This window comes from Notothenia rossii (genome assembly GCF_949606895.1).
Source record: "Notothenia rossii genome assembly, chromosome: 4".
Taxonomy (NCBI): domain Eukaryota; kingdom Metazoa; phylum Chordata; class Actinopteri; order Perciformes; family Nototheniidae; genus Notothenia; species Notothenia rossii.
Genome location: NC_136902.1, coordinates 72,273,941 through 72,294,519, shown reverse-complemented (window position 1 = coordinate 72,294,519; position 20,579 = coordinate 72,273,941). Strand labels below are relative to the sequence as shown.

General features: G+C 41.1%; 1 protein-coding gene across 3 annotated transcripts; it reads right to left on the bottom strand.

Moving 5' to 3' along the window:
- Positions 1–14: 14 nt before the first annotated feature.
- c2cd3 (C2 domain containing 3 centriole elongation regulator) lies at positions 15–19,158 on the bottom strand. 3 transcript variants are annotated; one of them, XM_079679598.1, is made up of 33 exons: positions 18,901–19,158; positions 17,627–17,896; positions 17,396–17,553; positions 16,534–16,691; positions 16,282–16,439; positions 15,734–15,866; positions 15,490–15,642; positions 15,247–15,394; positions 15,030–15,130; positions 14,656–14,859; positions 14,444–14,559; positions 14,216–14,334; positions 13,712–13,843; positions 13,179–13,619; positions 12,924–13,075; positions 12,081–12,324; positions 11,698–11,881; positions 11,433–11,616; positions 11,072–11,244; positions 10,849–10,984; positions 9,217–9,485; positions 8,739–8,819; positions 8,043–8,645; positions 7,607–7,942; positions 7,244–7,382; positions 7,091–7,155; positions 6,788–6,993; positions 6,574–6,704; positions 6,313–6,462; positions 6,039–6,229; positions 2,477–3,269; positions 2,113–2,221; positions 15–234 (listed from the first exon to the last, which is right to left on the bottom strand). In XM_079679598.1, exons 1-33 carry the CDS (start codon positions 18,950–18,952, stop codon positions 112–114), a joined length of 6,612 nt encoding a protein of 2,203 aa, XP_079535724.1. In that variant the 5' UTR covers positions 18,953–19,158; the 3' UTR covers positions 15–111. The 3 variants fall into 3 exon arrangements, with proteins under 3 accessions (XP_079535724.1, XP_079535725.1, XP_079535723.1); XM_079679599.1 differs by having other exon boundaries at positions 6,574–6,692; XM_079679597.1 differs by having other exon boundaries at positions 6,574–6,707; positions 18,901–19,157.
- Positions 19,159–20,579: the final 1,421 nt, after the last annotated feature.

Genomic DNA, 20,579 nt, shown 5'->3' with positions numbered 1-20,579 from the left:
AAAGGTATGCAGTGTTGCAACAATGGACAGTTAGTTTATTTATAAAAATACAAATGCCACCTTGAATTTACATGATCTAAAATCACCCAGCTGTACACATTTCGAGCACCACTAGTGATTGCCATCAAAGTGGGCTGAAAATATTTTTGCTATTCTTTCAGTCTCTTTCTTCATGGATGACGGGGACATGTTGGGACGCTGTCGAGGACATCTGTGATTTGGAAGGTGAGGCCCCTGTGGAGAGGAAAACAGACAAACCTGTAGCATGAATAACATTGAATCTTGCGCTCAAAACAAACAGGCCAACCTATTAATGAAAGGATTATTTATTGCGTGTTTGAGGTGTGAGGTAACAAAAGAGTGACTGTTCAAACACAGCAAGCCTTCCTTTAGTTTATGTTGATTGGTAGACCGTTTAACAGGCATGTCACATGATAGTGTTGGTGCAAAGAGCTCAATTAGGAGGTATGCAACAAGTGGCTAACGCGAACCGGTTCTTCAAAAAGGTAATTCCATGCCTCCTCAAAGTTTAACATCTCCACATCTGATATCACCACACCCTTTTGATGGCCCTGTTTACAATGGAGTGACAGAAAATACCTTTACCTCTGGACAGCTGGCTGGGCGGGCCGACCTGTTTCACACTAGGTCTGAACAACTCCCAGCATTACATGAACATTCATCATAGGAACACCATTTTAAAATTACAATTTTTGATATGTTATTTTTTTTTTAAATCTGGCGCCAAATGCATGTATTCGAGCTAGCAGTTATATCACAGCCAGTGATCACGGGTTTGGCCTGGTTGAAATGCAACCACCATGTTTACATATTATATTGTTATAAGAGCAGCCTAGCTCCCTTTGGGAAACCTGGGTGTAGTTTGTCAAATAATAAATGCTGCAGCTTTTCACGAGTCAAAAGTCAAGTCTGTGTGTCCCAACTGCCAGTTAGAGTCAAGGGGGTTAGGCTTTGAGTTATATAAGCATTTCAGAGTTGAGGGGCCATATGCACTTTCATTTGTGGGATTTATTGTAACCGACAGGAGATCGGTTAGATTCCTCTTCTCTTTTCATATATCAATGTTCACACCAGGCCTGCTGTTCTACAGTGCTTTATTTTTTTCAGATGTATTAAATTAAGTCATGATGATACTACTGTGGTTGAAGGTTTTTGCAGTTAAAATAGTTTCACAAATAGATGTTAAATGTTACCCTTATTTGACCCTGCAGAGTACTTTGGGAAAACCTGTGCATAATGTGCTTTCTTAGGTTTAGTGAATATTAACAGTGAATATGATTTCTGTTATGATATTATTAAGTCTCTGTCTTGTGAATATACAGAGTCAATTGACATGTAATAAAGGCAGCTTAAAACTGAGCTATGAGTCAGATCTACTTGCTTGGACCTATAAGGAGGATTAAGGGCATACTAACCACCGTGGCAGGTTTAACTCACGATGTGACATTTAGAAAGAAAAACACTCGTTACTGTCTGGTTTTATTCAGCACAGACAGGTTAAGACTCTTCAAACTACTTTGTCCACTCCTTTCCCAAAGCTAAAGGCTAGGAGGGGAAACACATTAGCGCTGCTATAGAAACTGTGTGAGGGCAGATTAATGACACATTTTCATTTGCAGTGTAAACACCCCTCGGTACAATCAACACCATATATACTCATGATCATATAACAGTATGTACAGCACCCATTTGAAATATTTGTACAAGTCAGAAAGTGGGAGGGCCCAAAGCTGTCAATGCTGGAAGTGAAATGACACTGAGCTTTAGTTGGTACAGTGTCACTGTTCACGACTGATCTCTGCTCAGTTTGCGTCATGTGTAAAGTCATCTAATAATAACCCCCTGCTTTGCATGGCGGTTCTGTTTTGATGTCAGTGACTGTACATTCTGACATATGACTTATTTCTTAAACTATGAATGGAAACAAGTAAGTCTTCTCAATCTCAATGTCAGCATGGTAAGACACTTGCCAAAAGAATGAAGCTATAATTAAAACGAATGCATTTAGGTGTGATAAGGGAGTGGAACTAAAGGGGAAGGGAGAGTGAGTCAGTGTGGATGCAGGGAGTTGAGTTGTTGACAAATACTCACCGGGTCAGTCGTCTTGTTGGAGAAAGAAGGAGCTAAACGTATGACTCTCATGGAAGCCTCCAGTTGGTGAGAGGGAAGGAAGAAATTAGGAACCTCCACAGGGGCAGAGCTTCATGTAGAATGTTAAAGCGTCTAAAATGTGCCTGCTTCAGTGATATACATACAATTACAATATACATTTTAGAACTACATCACACAAAGAACCAGTGACACACCTGTATGTTAAGACAAATGCCCGTGGAGCAAGTGTTCCAAAAAAACTGAAATGTAAACAATTTTTCCATTATTTTAGATCTTGGATGACCTTTTCAAACAAATAAAAGTCAAATGTAATCTTAAATCCTAAAACACAAATCAAGGATACAGTTGGGTTGGAACGTCTTGATGGTTCAGGGCGCATGAAGCATCATGGGTATCTGTGGCGTGCAGTGTGGTGGGTGAAGGAACTCGGTCACCTGGCGCTTCGTTGGGGCTGCTGCGTTCTTTCGGTGGTCTCTCGGCTGAAAATTGTATTGTCCTTTCACAGTCTGTGTCTGAAGAGTCTCCAGCTGATCCATTAAAACTGTCACTTTGCTGACGTTCACTTTCTTCTCTGCTCTCATCTCCACTATGGGTTAGCAGTTCTACCGTTTCCTCTTCCTCGTCCTCACCCTCTCTCAGATCGGGCCCCTCTGGTGGCTCCGGGCTCTCCACAGACACCAGGTCAGGCTCTGACATGATGCTGGTCCAAGGGCTGGTTTTGTCCGTTAACGAAGTCACCTCGTTCAGAGGCCTCGGGTTCACCACAACCTCATCGTAATCTTCATCTAGCTCTTCATCATCATCAGCTTCTTCATCCTGTGAACAACCTGTACCATCTTGGTCTGCTCCTTCTTCGTTTTCATCTTCTGACACGGTAAGCGTGTAGCTCTGTTCGTCCTTCTCTCCCTCAGGCTCTGAGTCTGACTGGGCTTCAGAAGTCTTTGGCAGTGGCGAGTGCAGGAGTGACACCTTTTCCTCTTCTTCTTCCTCTTCCTCTTCCTGGGATAAAGGTGAAGCTCTGCGTGGAATGGAGACACTCTCCGGGATAGTTTGAGGGTTGTTGTCTCCAACAAGTGAAGTTGCTGAGCTGCTTAGGTGGTCTGAAGGAATTGTTTCCAGGTGGGATCCTCGCAGGCCTGTGTGAAGAGGACAGTGATGTTGTTAGCAACACAGATGTTTTTTCCTTCCCATGTTTTATGTCATACTTTGTAAGGTTTGAACTTCAGAGGGATTGCCTCCACATGGAAGATAGCAGCTATTGGAGCTAACACAACTAGAAGGGTTAATAGACCAGACTAACATAAACAAGGCAAAGAGTAGCTTGGATTATAACACACACAGAGGGAGCTTGACTCCATTCTCTGATCAGTATGCAATTACTCCACTATATCTTAACATAGCAGTCATTTCATTTGTTGCTATAGTAATGCCCTGAATGTCAAATGGAGAACCTTTAAATATCTATTTCATCCTGTTCTATGTAGCAGCTGTCTTAAACCATAACTTGAATGTGGTGTTTATGACTTGTTCACAGCTTTAAAAAGGGATGTTGCCATAAACCCATGTTGTTTAAAAAAATGAAGAGCAATGATCTAACAAGTACAGTAACGGTTTGATTAAGTCCTTGACAATTATTTAAAAAAAAAATATATATATATATATTGATTAGTTAGAGTTACAAAATAAATAATTGATAGTTGCATTTACAATGTAACATATAATGATATGATATAAATAGCTTGGGTTATACAAAGTGAGAGCCATGCAGTGTTTACATTGTTCCACTTGTTACATTTCAGCACCTCTTGTATTAATCAGACGACTGAGGAAGGTACAGGGATGTCTCCATTTATGGGTTAGTGTGCAAGCTACACAGAAGACTGTCCCCGCAATGACTGTTTCTGGGTCAGCTGCCAACGCTGGGTAAACTAAAACAAAGTTTACATGCCAAGAATGATCTTTAAATGTTAAAACTAACATTAGTGGACACTAGGGATGTGCATCTCCATCACTGAGGCCGATGCGATGCGCATCTCGATACGTTGCCACGATACGATACATTAACGATACATTTGAAACACCAGGCGATACGATACGATACGATTCACCCCTGTTGCGATACAGTTCGATACGATTGGATTCAACATTATGCGATTCGGGGCGATACAATACGATTCAACACGATGCAAAAATAATGATACTTCAATATGGTACGACAGAGGATTTTTGTTTTATTCCTGATATGCAGCAAATCATACATTAACAAAAAAGTGCTTTACATATTTGGTACTGCACATCCCATCATGCCGTTTATTTTTTTACCTTTAAAAGCTCTCCAGAGTACAGTACAATTGTATAACACCTCACAGTTAAACAATGTAAGGATGCATTGCTCATGATTAACAATGTGCAAATAACAGCTACCATAGAGCAATGCCCATACAGCTGCCAGCCTGATGTGCTTAACACTCATTCATAGGCTAACTCACCAGTGAGCAGAAAGCAGTGGTTTCTATATGAACAATAAAGAATACAAATAACCTTTCACAAACAGGTATTTCATAACTGCTTACAGTAAGGAAGACATTTAAATTATTATTGGCCACAGGCTGCTGTAAACTAAACACCACTCTCTCTGACAGAACACCTCACTGAGTGATTTAACTCATATGTCTAACTTTCAGGTTTCTCTTTTCAGCCGCAGACCCCACGTCGCCTCTTTATGTGCGTCGTTAAGTTCCTCGAACTACTTGTGTACTTTAAAGCGGCTCGGCATCGTTAACAATTTGCGAGTGATTTTTTCAAGTTGACCGTCTGTAGTAAATAGTGCCACGCACATACATCAGGACGTTACTGATGGGGTGCGGCTGCGGAGTGATACTGTGTGTATGCAAGTCCGCATCTAGGACGGATCTATGTATCATGGCTGTAGACCTGTTAAGTAATAAAGATACCTCATACAAAGGTCTACGGATACCTTATTACTCTCCATGACCTGCGGTCAACTATATAGCATAAAGGACTTTTACACCGTCTTTCTTGAACAATCCGAAGTGTTGCCAAACGTTTGATTTGTAGGTATTTTTCGGTGCGCTGTGTTTCTCTTTCTCCTCAACTTCCGTGTGTGTTGATAACTGAGACTCTCGGCCTCCGTAGTGGCGAAGCAAATATCAAAGATCGTCTCTGCTGAGCGTTGACAAGATGAGGGGATTTTATATGAAGGAATCGTTTTTTTACCGATGCAAAGACGCTACGCAATCGATGCATCGCGAGTTCAACCCGGTTCAACCCAAACTGTAGCCGATGTGCACTCTTTCAACCGGTGCACTCGCATCTTGAACGTTTATGCCGGTGCACCGATGCGAATCGGTGAATCTTAACATCTCTAGTGGACACACTTTAAAGGTCACCTATAATGCAAAATCCACTTGTTCATGTCTTTTATACATCAACATGTGTTTTGGCTTGTGTAACCATTAGCCAATCACCAACCAAGGTAACATCCCCGCCTTATCACCTGAATCTCCTCTTAGAGCACCATTGTGTTCTTTTTAACCAAATATCTTTCAGATGGGCGTGGGGAGGGGCTCCTTATTTTCATCTGAAGTAACAGACAGAGAATCAGCACTTTGGAAACAGGGCTGAAACCGAGGGGATTATGGGATGCTGCAATGATCTGTTTGGTGTTTTGAGCCAAACACTTCAGAGACATGTTTTGTATATGTTTTGAGACCTATAATATATTGATGAAAAACAGTATAATAGGGGACCTTTAAAATAAATGTGCCATGCAATGTACCATTATTAAATGCTAAAACAATGTATTCACTTAAGACTACAGGTTGAAAAATGTTGCTGCTAATTAGTGACTCATAAAATGGAACCGCTTACATAACAGTGCTCACCGCTAATGATATTGTCTGCTTGTCCAACTAAGTGTTTGGACTTGAGAAGAAGCTGCCGTGTGTCTGTCTCCGAGTCCCTCTGCTCCTCCTGGCTGGTCTGACAGTCCGGCTCACTAGTGGGCGGGAATGTGGGAGTTGAAAGCTTACGGCTGAAGTATCTCTGGATGTTGTCGAGCTCATTTAGTTTTTTCCTGTAAAAACAAGGATTGGTTTGGCTTGGATCAAAAAAAAAAAACAACAACAAAGAAGTGAAAGTCCATGTGAGGAATGATACCTGAGTGCTGAAAACAGGAAGGAGCTGGAGGGATTGATGTCACCAGCGCTGCTGCTGCAGACAGAAGGAGCTGCTGTTTGCTCCTGCAGACTCTGATGGTACAGGCGCACTTTGTCCATGTGCTCAAAGTGGCGGTCACTCTCACTGGACCTGAGCAGATTAGAGATGAATGAATGCAACGTGGAGGCTTTTTTACAGCACGTGGATAAATATACTTATAAAGAGTAAGTTAAATGTGTAACTTTTATTTTCTGCACACACCTTTCAGAGAACAGCCTCTCCGTGATGTCGGGTGATGAGATCTTTTGCTCTGTGTGCTGGCTGATGTGAGAGGGGAAGCTGCTGTAGGTGGCTGTGGTATGGTAGATGACAGGGAGTGCCTGGAATAAATCCTTCTAATAAAAAACATGTCTCATTATCAAAATTGTGGCCAATCCAAATATAAGTTTTATTATGTACCAATACGTTTTCTCACCGGTGAGTTTTTGGCAGTTTCTTCATTCACAGCCTTTCTCTTTCCACAGAGGTCTTGGAGCCCTTTTAGAGGAATGATTGACACTTTGAGCTGGCCGTGACACTGACCGCTGAAGTCTGTGATGTTGTACCAACCACAAACCAACTGGAACCCACAGAGTAAGGGGGACAGGTCTACCGACGCAAATCCAATCACCCTCTCTGTTTCTATGGAAGAAAAACACCAAGAGAGAATACATTTATCAAATGAATCATGAAATGAACCAATGAAATGTATGCTGTGATGTGTAACTGCTTCCTGTACCTCCTTTGTGCCAGACTTTGAACACGAGATGTTGCTGTGGATCGAGCAGTAGCTCATTTGTAAGCCTGTGAATTCAAAAACAAAATGTGCCCTTCACGTTTGTTTCAGTGTACCATAGATATCTTGAAAGATGTATTTATGTGTGTCGTTCACCTGCACTCATGATGATGGTCCCACACAGGGCAGTCGGTGTTGGCTAAGACAGCAGTGGACACTGGTTCAGCAGAGTCGGCAGTGATGTAGGAGACACAGCAGCACGGCGACCCTTCACTGCGCTCTGCCAGAGGACAGCCTGCCAGGGAAACACAACACGTCAAGGCAACATTTAGTGTTTATGGTCCCTGCCTCTACAATAGCTTTTTACCTTAGCAATCAACTATTCTAATTCCACTTGATTCATCTACTCTATTGTACTTTGCTCTGCTTATTGTTTAAGAACCATGATTTTATCTTTGCACAAAAGGCGCTATATAAATAAATAAGTTGAACACAAACATTAAGTAAAGTCAAGCTCACCCTTCAGATTCAGGTGCATAGCTCGATCCACTGCTACAGTCACAGGGAAAGATTCCTCCATGCTCACTTCTGTATGCTGCACACGTGTGATGTCTGGAGTTGTTCCGGAGGACTTATTCTTGTGTGTGCTTTGTGGTTGTTTTGGTGTAGCTGGCGAAGTGATACAATCTGCTGCATCCTCCTCTGATAGGAGCTCCCCCTGGCTGTCCGAGTCCACCTGAGTGGTAACTCCAGCAGGGAGCTCCACTGGGACATCCCCTGCTGTCATGGCGATGTGTACCCTGATAGCAGCCCCTTGTAGATCTGCTGCGGAGCGCCTGAACAGCGGATACACTCCTGGGAAACCACACAACTTTGATGACACCCAGAAGTAAAGCCATCATCTTTCTCAAGCAATATTATTCAGTCAAATTATAACACAATAGTAATTTCTTACCACTGATGGTAAACTTCTGCTTCGGCGTCTTTGCAAGAGAGGACAGATCAACAAACGCTGAGCCCACCAGTCGATCAGTGTCTCTAGGCCTCTGGGATTTCTCTTTTGAAAATGCGACCCACAGCTGGACCTCCAGCCTCTCCTCTCGTAGATACCAGATCAAGGGCTGAGTGCTCCTTAGCTCCACTGCTCTACTCCCCTGGAAGGTCACCGTGGCCTTCCCCCCCTCCTCTACAGAGGGGTGTTTCATCTGAGAGCAGAAGGCTTCCTGGTCGTAGAACTTGTACCTGAAGTAGCAGTAGGTGGAGCGCTCCAGCTCACTGAGGCCCGGCAGAAGCAAGCAGTGGACCGGTATCCACGCTCTAGGAATCGAAACAGTTAAAGACATTTTTCTCATGCCGTCTCCCCAAGCTTCTTCATCCTCTTGCATTTCATTCTGGGCCATTTCCCAGCTCAAACCCTGAGCAGCTTTTATCACTCTTTCCCTGTCTGAGTGGTGGGCGAAGCTGACGGAGATTTCAAGGCCTCCGACCAAGATGTGCTGCTGCTGAGAAGAAGAACTTGTTTCCTGAGGTGCATACACTCCAAACCAGCCTGAAATACCTTTAAGATTGGAAAAAGTAACACGAATGAGAAAATGAGTCGTTTTTTTCAGGGAATCCAATTCAAACAGCTGTCACTATGAGAGGAACTTACCTGTTCTTTTATGGATGAGATCAGCAAGAGGTATTTTCACTGAGCCCAACATTGCATCCTTAGGCTTATGAGTGTGGACTGCTACAAGAAAAAGCACAAAAATAATTAGTAAGTTACAGACACATTATTTTTCTAACATTTAAGATAACCTAGAAAGACTCCCTTGAACCAAGCAATTGCGTGACATCTTGTAATTAACATTCTTCTAACTTGGAGCAACACTGTTAATATTTACAAACTTGTTGGCACTAATTTTTCAATTAAAATGTTGGTTTGATTGCATGCTGTACATGTTTTATTAAACGATAAGCTGAGTAAAAGTTAGAACCATGCCTGTAAAACAATACAAATATCACTTGCATATTAAATAGTTAGTGTGATAAGAAAAAAACCTGACATTTGAATTTAAATCATTAAAATATTGTCATTTGATTATAAGATAGTAATAGTGGAAAAATTGAACTGAGCTTTTGTAAACCTTTGCGGCTGTCTCTGTTCCAGACAGTGAAGACAGCAGAGGCTTCTTCCAGCTGCTCAGCTAAGCTGCAGGTTTCTCCACTGCTCCTCTGAAGCAGCAGATCGCAGGACAACTCCATGTGGTGGTCAAACTCAGGGCAGAAGGTCCTGGCAGCGACACGGGTGCACCTCCTCTCACTCTCAGGCAAGAACGAGAGCTCCACCGTGATGAACGAGTTTACTCCCACACCAGCAAAGTAGCTGAATCTGTCATCTTGTTCTGATAAAACCCTGTAACAGAGAGACAGAAGCAGATTAGCAAACTGAAGACATTAAGGAAGTTTATTACATGGCTTAGTTGAATACTCGATTCTGATTGGTCAATTCAGAACACGTGACACGTTGTTAATCCAGTAGTACAGACCGCTGTCAAGGACTTATTGACCGTTGTTAAGGACGCTCACATCTGCAGAAAGAAGTCTGGTCGATGTAACTGTATACTGTTTGCTTGTCTTTAGTTTTCTGTTGTCTACCGTCTGAGAGCAACATGGAGGACTTTAATATACATTTTAATATATTTGGAGAGCACAGTAATGTGGATGAATGATTAGTGGCTGATGAGTCCCTAGTGAAGAAAAGAAAAACACAAGAGGGACAAGAAAACAGCGGAGAAGTAAGAAAAGAGGGACAAGCAAACAGCGGAGAAGTAATGGGGCAGAAACCCTCCTTTTTACGCAGCGGTCCAGACATAGACATCAAACGGCAAAACATATTCAGCTGCCAGTTCCTTTGGCATTAGGGCAGGGATATCTAGATACTTTCCAAGGTTTGACATAATGAATTGTGGAACTTTTAAAGCAAGCAACGATGTTTTCAAATCTGTAATCAAAAAGAAGTTCCTGCCGTTGCTACGTAGTTCAAATGGTAACAACGGACTATTTTTCTTAGTGGATGCATGTCATTTTAAATCAATAAAACCATTTTTTTAATCAATAATACTATTTTTTAAATCAATAAAAACCTTTTCTAAATCTATAAAAGCATTTCAATTAATATTGGGAGTCATGTCGTTACTTTTCTGAGAATGTGGCCTTGTAATAGGCGGGATAAGGTGCAGCGACTTGGTCATTATTGGTCATTACAGCGGTCCTTACAAATATAGTAATGACCGCCTTGCTGCACATTATCCCTTACATATATATGTATAAGGAAGACATTTGTCAGTATGTGTTTTCGGATCTCTGATGCTGAAACACGTGCCATTAGACAGACTAATGGAAGGGAATTTCGCCTTATTTGTATCTCAAAACGTAAAGTTGAGAAACTCAATTTCAGTTTCTCTTTCAAGGAGAATATGCTGGGGGCGAAGTTTCAGCAAGGAGAGCTCTAACTTGACAAATGAAACACAAACTACTTTAACTGACAACTAGCTGGCATGACATTATATTGCAATCATAAGGAGTCACAAAATGTGTTATTTTCGTCTGAACAACTGCCAAATTAAAAATACTTTTTTGATGAACTTTTTCATCACACCATTAGGAACAGATTCACACACATTTAGCCCCCAAAAAACACAACTCTCGAAATTGCTAAGTGGATTTTCCTTGCATCAAAACAAGTAAAGCTCCCAAGAGGACATTGTGTGTTGTACCTTGCTGCAGCCTGCAGACCTGATGCTCTGTGCACCTGAACCACCAGGGTCACAACACGAGAGGTCGCTCCTTTACCAGTCTGACCTTCAGGTCTCACCGGTCGGTGCTTGTACCGAATGCACACATCCAGTAAGCCTGAGACAACAAAACAGAGCATTGAAGATACTAATTGTACCAATACAGTATTATTTTTAGTTTCCATTACTTAGTGAGTCTGTGTACCTGAGGGCTGAGGCGGGTGTGCAGTGGGACTGTCCGTCCTGGGAATCAGGGGTAGGGAGAACATTTGAGCCTCATTAGGATGCTGTCTCTGCATGGTGACCATGGCACACAGCTTGGACAAAGGAAGCATTCCTCTGGCCACAAGCTGGTCTCGAACGTTTGGATAATAGTATCTGTAAAAACAAAAAAATCCATCTAAATAAAACCAGTACGTTTTAAGCTAAGAGCTAATGAAATTGCAATTAGAATCGGATCAGGATTTATGCACGTGAAACCTCAGAACTTTTCAGAGTAATGACCACATTTGAGTTGTAATGAATGCATCTCCAATTACATTTTCCTTTCTTGAACAATCACAAACCTGCACCAGACTTCAAATTGGACTCCCCCTCCGCTGCTTAGGCCTTTAGTCGAAAGAGAGCTAAGCAGCAGCCTCTGAACAGGAAGTCCTTCAGGGGCCAGGAGCACATGAGTCTCAGTGTGGCCAAACACAGGGTCCGGGACGCAGAGAGTGGTGGTGGTACGGAACGGCTTCAGGTTTACGCCTGTTGGAGATGGCATACAGGTCAGACAGACGCAGAGGGAAGATAAACAACTTGGGAAATTAGAAAGTAAAATGGACTTACTACTCTCTATGAGGTTCCGGTCCACTTTTGCATTAGGGTCAGCCTCCTGACAGGGGAAGTTGTACTGGACGTAGCAGTCAGCCTCGCCCCACACTGTAGACTGCAGAGGGGTCAGCCCATCTACCTTCTCCACTCTTATCACAAACACATGCTCTCTCATACTTTCCTGTTGAGGTGCAATAACCTGAGGGGGAAACACAAGGAGGTGAAAGAGAATTCACCTTCACTTGTCATCACAGTTGGTGTGTACTCTTCACTCATAAAGGAAACAAAGAAGAAACCCACTTGGATGAGAGATAGCTGAAGATCCTGCTCTAGCACCCACATAAGTATACAGTACACTTCATTACAGTTCATCGGTGTGACAAAATGTATTATCTAACCTTTTTTGGTGAATGAGACTGGTGATCCAGCAGGTGAACTGGTCTCACCAGATGAGGTAAGCAGTCGTATTCTTCATCCCTGGTGCGCTGGAGGGCAGCTATCTGCTCTGATCGGCCCATAGCCAAAACTACCCTGAGCTGTCCTTTACAGCTTCCTGAGAACACATCAATGAGCGGCATGTAGCAGTCCACCCCTAAAACAGGGTACTGCGCCTGGAGAAGAAGGTGGGCAATCTTTGGATCCCTGCAGGGGAGAAAAGCAGAGAGGGTTAATATATTGTCATGTAAGCCTCACTGTGAGAGGTATATTTATTAACTGTGAAATGTAATTTGTGGTGGAAATTCCTGGAGTTTCATTTTAAGATTACAACAAATATCTGGCATGTAGGATAGAACATCCTATAACAGTTTGAGGTGGAGTACCATAGCGCCTCCCAGAGGACAGGTTAATAGATCTGCTGATTACTTTCTTAAATAACCCGTTTCCCAGCAGCTGAAGATGTATTTTTCAAATTGTTTCTTTTGTCCGTCAAACAGTAAAAATCGTATTAACTATAGACCATAATAAACAAAAGAAGTCAACAAATATTTACATTTGAGAGGTCAGAGAAAAGGGAATTGTAAGTACTTTTGCATTAAAAAGTCTTACATTATTAATAATTAGAAAAAAGTTGCAAACAAATTAGTTAATCAAATGACTAATGGATAACTTGTTTCATAACCAAAGGAATCACTAGCACGTTGACTATTTGGTGCCAATCAACTCCTAATCTAATACCCTAGAATCTAGAAAATGTTTTTTTCAAATGCATTTCTTTTTTGTTTAGTCTCTCTTCGACTTGCCTAAATGACATGTAGAACTGCTGGAGAGGTAATTTAACGAGTCCGAGGAGTCGATCCTGCCCTGAACTTCCCGTCTTCTGCCACACCTCGATTACTATCACGTTATTCTTCATCCGCTCCAGCAGTTTAGTAGTTAAGGCCACAGGGGTCACCTGAGACAAAGGATGGAGACAAAGTCATGGTACTGTGTTGCTTCCATTGTAGCCTAATGTAAAAAGTAAGATATGGTTAGAAGACTTGATTTCCTGGGCTAACCTGAACAAAGTTAAAGGAAGGATTTGCCTGCCCCCAGCTGACGACAGATCTCGCTGTCTCATCACACCAGAGTTTACAGTTCAGGTACACGTTTGGAGCCTGCATGGGCAAGTTCTTTCCATCGGGCACCATGAGTAACGTATGCAGCAGAACCTCAGGATCCTCCTCCACCTGTAGCTGTGATCTGTGAGATGTTCGGAGACCGAGATGAGGAGAAGGTTCCTTTGAGTGTTTCTGAGGACTCCAAACATTCAGCGTGGGTTCTTCAAAAGATCCAGCAGGTAGCTCCTCCCTCTCAATGTCAGCATGGTGAGATCTGGAGCTGCTCTCTCTCTGTGGACTGTGTGCAGTTTGAGAAGGCAATGCATCTCTCCGAGCCAGCTTGCTTTGACTTTGTTCAGTGGAGAAATCTTTATTGTGTGTAGCAAGTTCTAGCGACACCTGCGAGAAAAAAAAAAAATACCCCTATGACAGATATTTGGGTACAAAAAACAGGCTTGTAAATATAAATTCCTGCGTAAAAAGAAACATACCCTGAGGGGTCCAATCTCCTTTGTTTCACTGTTCGCTTCCACCCTCTGCACAGGTAAGAGGACAGACTGACTCAGCTGCTCGCTCTCCAGCAGACAGCGCAGCGGGTGGATTGCCATGCCGATGGGAACAGGCTGCAGTGAGGGAAGCCAAGGTCATCATCAGCAGTTCATTACAGCACTTTATTAATAAATGTTATGTTTTGTGAAAAATGTACCATTCTCTTGGTGGTGCTAAATAGTCAACAGTTTGCAAATAAACCCATAAAATAGAAAACATTAAAAATATCCATTTAAAACCATCAGAATAGTGTTGTGCAAACACATGCATTGTTATTTATTTATAGTTATCAGAGGGAACTTACATCACAACAACTACATTTAAGCAGTTACAAATGTAAAACTTAGAAACTTGTAGTAACTTTAGAGTCAGTCAGTCACTCTTAAACAAAGCAATCTAATGCATTTTATCAATCAAATTACTAATGTTATACGAAATCTACTTACTTTCTTTTGGTCGCTCCTTCGTGAGTAAATCTTGAAAATCAGATCAGCTCCCCACCATTTGTTTACTGCTGCTGTACTGAAGTTGACAGGAAACACAGATCGCTGATGGAACTTTACCGCTGAAAAACAAAAATGGTACAGTATGTCAGATTCTGTCACAAGCACCTACCATGAACATTGTTTTTCACTCGAGTTGGTTACTTAAAAGCAGATCGTAACAGGACATACCTCCACCTGCAACTTTACTGGCAACAGCTGTGGTCACCTCTCCATCTCCACCCTTACTACGATCATGTCGACTGGAAGTTGAGGCCGTCGGGAACAGGTACTCTACAAAATATGTGCTAAGGATAAAGAAATTAAATATGTCATGCTTGAACTGATAATCATTTAATTATTTGTTTAAGTGAAATAAAAAATATCTTCAATGTTTTGCCTACCACTTTTTGCTGGTCAACGGTCGAGGAGGTTTCCCTTTACTAGAGGGTTTTCTAGGTGTGGTGGTTGTACTTCCTGTAGATACAATAAGAGAGTCGATGGTGACTCTCGCAAGCCGGATCAAACTCAGCAAAGTGAGCTGCTCTGCACTCAAACCAGGAGGGATACCAGCAGCATCTGCACACCGCTGAGGCTCTGAGTTAGGACTAGACACAGTGAAAATATGGTTAATAATTGTCTTAAATGAACAAAAGTTAATGTAATTACATCTACCGTATGTTTTTTCCGTGCTGAATGCTATCTTGGCAGCTTGTGTGTATCCCATATTAAGGGTTTATTAAAATGGTACATGGTTTATAGAGCATATAGGCCATACCGTTCACTCATCTTGGGTGCAGACTGTGTCAGCTGTTTTTTAATCAGTGACATCGTTCCTTGAGCCTCTGGCTCAGTGTCGTCTGGTTTGATATCCGACATCTGAAAAAGAACACGAAAAGAACTACTTTATATGACCCCTACCTCAAAATCAAGTACAGTGAGAGTGATATTGCAGATAACACATGCTTTTTATCATTATAAAATGTACCACTTACAGGAGTTTTGTAGAACAAATGTTCCAGTAAGCTCTGGTCATATTGTGGATCATTGAGCTCACTGTCACCACACACACTGCTATGGCCAGAGAGAGATTCAGGGAAGGAGCCATCTCCATCCCAGAGAGGCAAAGGAGATGTGTTCAAGCTAAACAAAACAGGGGGGAAATAGTATGCAAACGTCTGAAAAAGAAACTGCTTACATATTCTGTCCGCTAATGCAATAAATGTGTGCATAAGTACCTGCCGAGGAGCAGGTGCACAGCTCTGTTATCCATGTCCATAGGACAGTCCAAGCTGCAGTCTGAAACTACAGAAACATCCTCAGAGTGCTTGAGGGTTGAATCAGCATGAAGAATATTTTGAAGGAGCATCCCAGAGGGAGACGGGACGGGCCTGCAGACACGGGGAGAAAGTATTATAGAGACATTATGTGTATTATAAGCTGATAGAAAAAATGGTTGTTTTCACACTTAAACACACTCACTTTGAAGATGGCAGGATGTTTTCCTTTGGGAGAGGTAGAGGGGCGTCTTTCAGAGCCGGGGCAGAATCCATGTCACATTTTAAAGTTGATACAACCATTGCGTTTCTAAGCTTGTTTCCACGCTCCAGAATAACTGAAATAGGAGAAAAGATTTGTTAAGAGGAACTTCATTGCAGTGTTGCTCAATTAATTGTATTTTAAATCGCAATTACGATTTTGGCTTGCAACGATTATGAAAACAACATAATCTAAATAAAACGATAATTTTTTTATATATATATTTTTTTTATTCTTTTTTTTTATTGGTTTTTCAGTTTAATTATACTTAAAGTTCAGGGTAATCAACTGTTAAAAACCTACTATTCAAACAATTTTTTTTCAATAAATGGATGTTTTCAAAGTAAATGGATAATCCTTTTTAATAATCGTGATATCAATTATTGACCCAAATAATTGAGATTAGGATTTTTGCCATAATCGAGCAGCCCTACTTCATTGTGTGCATTTGTGGTTATGCACTCATGTTGTGTAGCCATGCTGCAACCAACCTGAAAGAATATCATTGGTGGTTTGACCACAGAGCTGTCTACATGAAGGATTCATGGCCGTTTGACTGTTTGGAGATTTGTCTGTTGTCGGCATCTGATTCTCCAGTGATTCTTCTTTGTTCTTCTGTGCATTTTGGAAATACAAGTGGTCTTTCCCTCTGAAATATAACAACAATATAAATAGTGAGATTATGATGCTCGGATGTACTTACTACCAATGAGCTTATAACAAGACACACAACTACTTAGAACCTTGGAGTGTTTCCACTGCTGCTGACGGCGGAGAGTGGTCTGTTTTGAGAGGGCACATTCAGTTTGGTTACTTGTGGTCCTTCAACACTAATATCTGTGATGGGACAAGAGCTGCTGCTGTCATAGGCTTCTGTCAGAGGCTCCAGATTAAGGGAAACCTAAGGAGGTAGAGAAAGAAAAGCTTATTTCACAGAGGTACTGCTCCTGGTGCAACAAATATAACAGCTTGATAATTTTTAACAGTATTTATTCAAATCAGAATCTTGTTTTTTTGCTGAATTGGTTTTCACATAGAAGGAATTAGACTCACAAAATATAGTAAAGAGATATTAGAATGTAACATAGGAGCAGATCCTGGAAAAGGAATACTATCAAATCTGAGAATGTGTACATGAAAAACATTCAAGTAAAATACAAAAAAAATATGACAAATAACAATGACAATGTGTTCAGTATATCTTAAAGTGGATGAACTGTGCCATTTTTAAAGTAGTATCATTGTGCAGAGATAAATTGCAAATATTACAATTTATCTATTTAATTATAGTTATAGTGGTTAGTTTTTCAATGCCACCTTTTATAATGGTTATATTAGCATGACGTGGGTGATGAGTTGTAAATAGTGAATGTCCCAAACACTTTACCGATATAATAGTGGATAGAAATGGTAAAAGGCTTAAGAGATATTTAAATGGTCAGTCTGATATAAATAGCACCCCTGCAGCTGGTAAAGATGCCTACTCTTGCCAAAAGGAAAGGAAATTTAAATTCAGGAGTCTCAATATTCAGGACCCTTCAGTATAGCAAACATTATTCCACAAATGCAGGTGGCAGAAGAACGTGAATTCAAGTTTCGACTAACCTTTAACTCTCCCAGCTTGTCCGATGTAGGTGATATAAGGGTGTAAAATCCACTGATGGGGTGGGACAGAGAGAGGCGAGAGATACCCGAAACCTGAGCCCTTGCGATCGGCAGATGATCAGGTTTTGTCAGAACTTCCAGCACCAGGGAGCCCATATCTGTTCATCATTAAAATGTTACTGGCTAGTGACAACATTTCCATCTCAAACACATTGAAGATATCTTAGTTACCTGTAAGATATGAGGTGAACTGCTTTGGTCCACAGCGGATGGGGAAGCGAGCTGTGGTCTTGATGGTCTTCTGTGACGGCTGTGAGCCATCTCTCGGGAAGAAGTGTGTCCCGTTTGAGGACTCTCCCCACCAGCGCAGCCTCACAAATGTTGCAGGTGGAGGCTTATGAACTGTCCATAATACCCTACTTATGGTCAGCCGCAGGAAGCATCTTAGCTGGCCTTCGACCAGAGGAGGGAGGCTGGTGGCGGGGGGCACATCGCTGGGGACTACAAAGAGATATAATTGATTACAGATTACAACACTTTCAATGTTAAAGGTAGTAAAGTTGTTTTAGCTGATATGTTATTGATATGTTCTTTACATCTTTACTTCAGTTAAAACTAAAATAATGTTTTTAAGATATATGTCATAGTGTGAAATGTGCTTTTGTATATATTCGCTTTATTGTTAAAAATTGCTAACGTAAAAAATGGTATTAATATTGTAACAATTATCTCTATGAGAGCTACTGTTCACATATGCACAGAGGCTACCAGTGCATCAACATGCTAACCAAACATATCCACATTGATCTCTCTGATACTGAATTTATCCCTGTAGGAATATTGGATTTCAAATAATGAGTTAAACGGGCATGATACTTCCGACAATGATGCATTATCCCAGCAATGTTAGAAACTATTTTTGACAGTTCACCTCAATCAGTGGAGCAGCCATGCTGTGTCTGGGAAACTGTGTCACAGTCACTATGGCATAGAATTATTAGCGTTAAACCTGAGGTGTTGCCTACTGCAATGCATTTCGTAATTAGTTATTTTGTAGTTCAATATTTAACGTTAAGTTAATATTGTATCTAGGCAACGTGTGTAAAAACACCTAAAAACAACACATACTGCGAAGTTCTAGACGACACAGCAGATAACAAAATACAGGAACATAAAATTATAAGAGACATATGTTACTACACAACCGAGTGAAACGTTGTTGATATATGCAAAATAATTTCTCTGCGAAAAAATGATGTTATGAGTTTCGCTTAACTTACTGTAAACACAATTTAGGATACCCACAAAGTGCAATGCAGGCACTGCAATACATTAACATGGACACCACAAACAAAAACAAAATCCGATTGTCAGAAAGTGAGAGCATATTACATCAACTTTAGCTTGAAAGCTAATATACTCGGCTAATGTGACAGCTGACGCTAACAGCTACTTCACGTAACTAAGCGGCATGCTAGCAGGTAGCTAAGCTAACAACAGTTTACCTTTCTTTTTGCTGCCTCCGGTTCTGAAGGTCCTCTGTTTTCTGCTGTTCATCCCGCAGCTCAGTAAATATGCGTGTTAAATAAGAGCCTGGCAGAAGCAGTGCCTAAACATTCAACAGCCATGGTTTTTATCACGGTTGTGCACTAACTCCACTAACTTTAATCCGTTTAACAGAGCTGCTTGGGTTTCGCACACACACCCACACAAACATACAAACGGCAGCCCGCTAAACTGTTCCTGAGCGACAAAGTGCAGCCTCCGCTGCCGCTGCTTTTTTACAGAGGCATTCTGGGAAATGAAGTTGATTTTGATGTGGCGGCCAAAATCATAAACACACGTTTAACCCTAACCCTAACCCAGGTGAGCGTTACATGATGATGAGACTCGCTGGTTTAGCTCAGACTTAAATGATCAAGCTCATAAAGTATTGCAGCTGAAAATGCACGTTTTTGGGAAAGCACAGGATTGAAAAAATGAGACTTAGAACTGACCGAATTGTTAGAGAGTGTGTTAATGGATGTTTTGATAACGTTTTGTTGTGAAATACAGCCCCCATTCAGGCTACATACTCATCAAGACCTTTCTCTGTATTTTGTATTCATTCTTTTTGGACGCAGGCGAGAAAAACTAAGTTACTGTATATGGCATTCAAGGTAACACAGGGTTAGTAATTGATACACAAAGTATTTTAGGGTATTTCTTTAACATTACATTTGCACCTATAAGCAATTAGAGTTGCCAATGAACGTATTGCTGCATGTCTTTGGACTGTTTGAGGAAAGATAAAAAAAAACAGAAGCCTTCACTTACATCACCAGCAGAGGGTGACACTGATCCATCACAGCTACGAAGCCACTCACAGGAGTCTGTAGTGATTTTCTTTTTTTTCTCCAACTTGGGATTTTATGATATGTGCTGAACTTCTTCCCTTTATTTGACTTTTGCTTAGCAGCTCCTCTGTCAGTCAGCACTCTTTCCGTCAGCGTGTTTACTCAAGTATTCTTTCTACCAGATGTGCACAAACACTGATGCTTTTTTCAACTTTTTTCATCATGTTCCACAAGATTGGAATGTTGCCAATTTGTTAAACGAATTACTGTATGTACTTGGCAGTGTGTTGAGGTACATTATGCTCTAGTCATGTATGCTTAGGTATTTTTGCACTGCTATCGCATAGCAACAAGTCACTAAAGCCATGTTTGTAGTGGTGTTCATGGAAACAGGGAGGGCCGCTTAGGGTGTATAGGAAGAGTGCAAAATAAAGCCCATTGAAATTCAGGGAAAAGTCAGGCTTCAGGTTGTAAGAGGGACCTGTAAAAACATTATTTTAACCGTTTTGCTTTCCTGGAATTCCCTTTTTGTTTCTTATATATAACATATAATCTCTTATAAATAGATTGTATGCATATAGATTTGCAAAGAACATAAAATATTCCTTATCTGTACAAGAAAATACAATATTATGTGTTTCTATAAATATGACCAAAGTAGATGCAACCTTTTGTTGACAATATGGTGTTAATTTAGCTTTATCATTTTAAAAAAAAATGGTATGTATTGCTGCAATGAAACTGATTAGAGCTTTCCAAAAGCAGCATGTTGCTATCCATCCACTCCAAGCTAAAATAATCAAGTCCTGCTGTTGAGTGTGCACACAGACATGTGCAATAAGCATCCA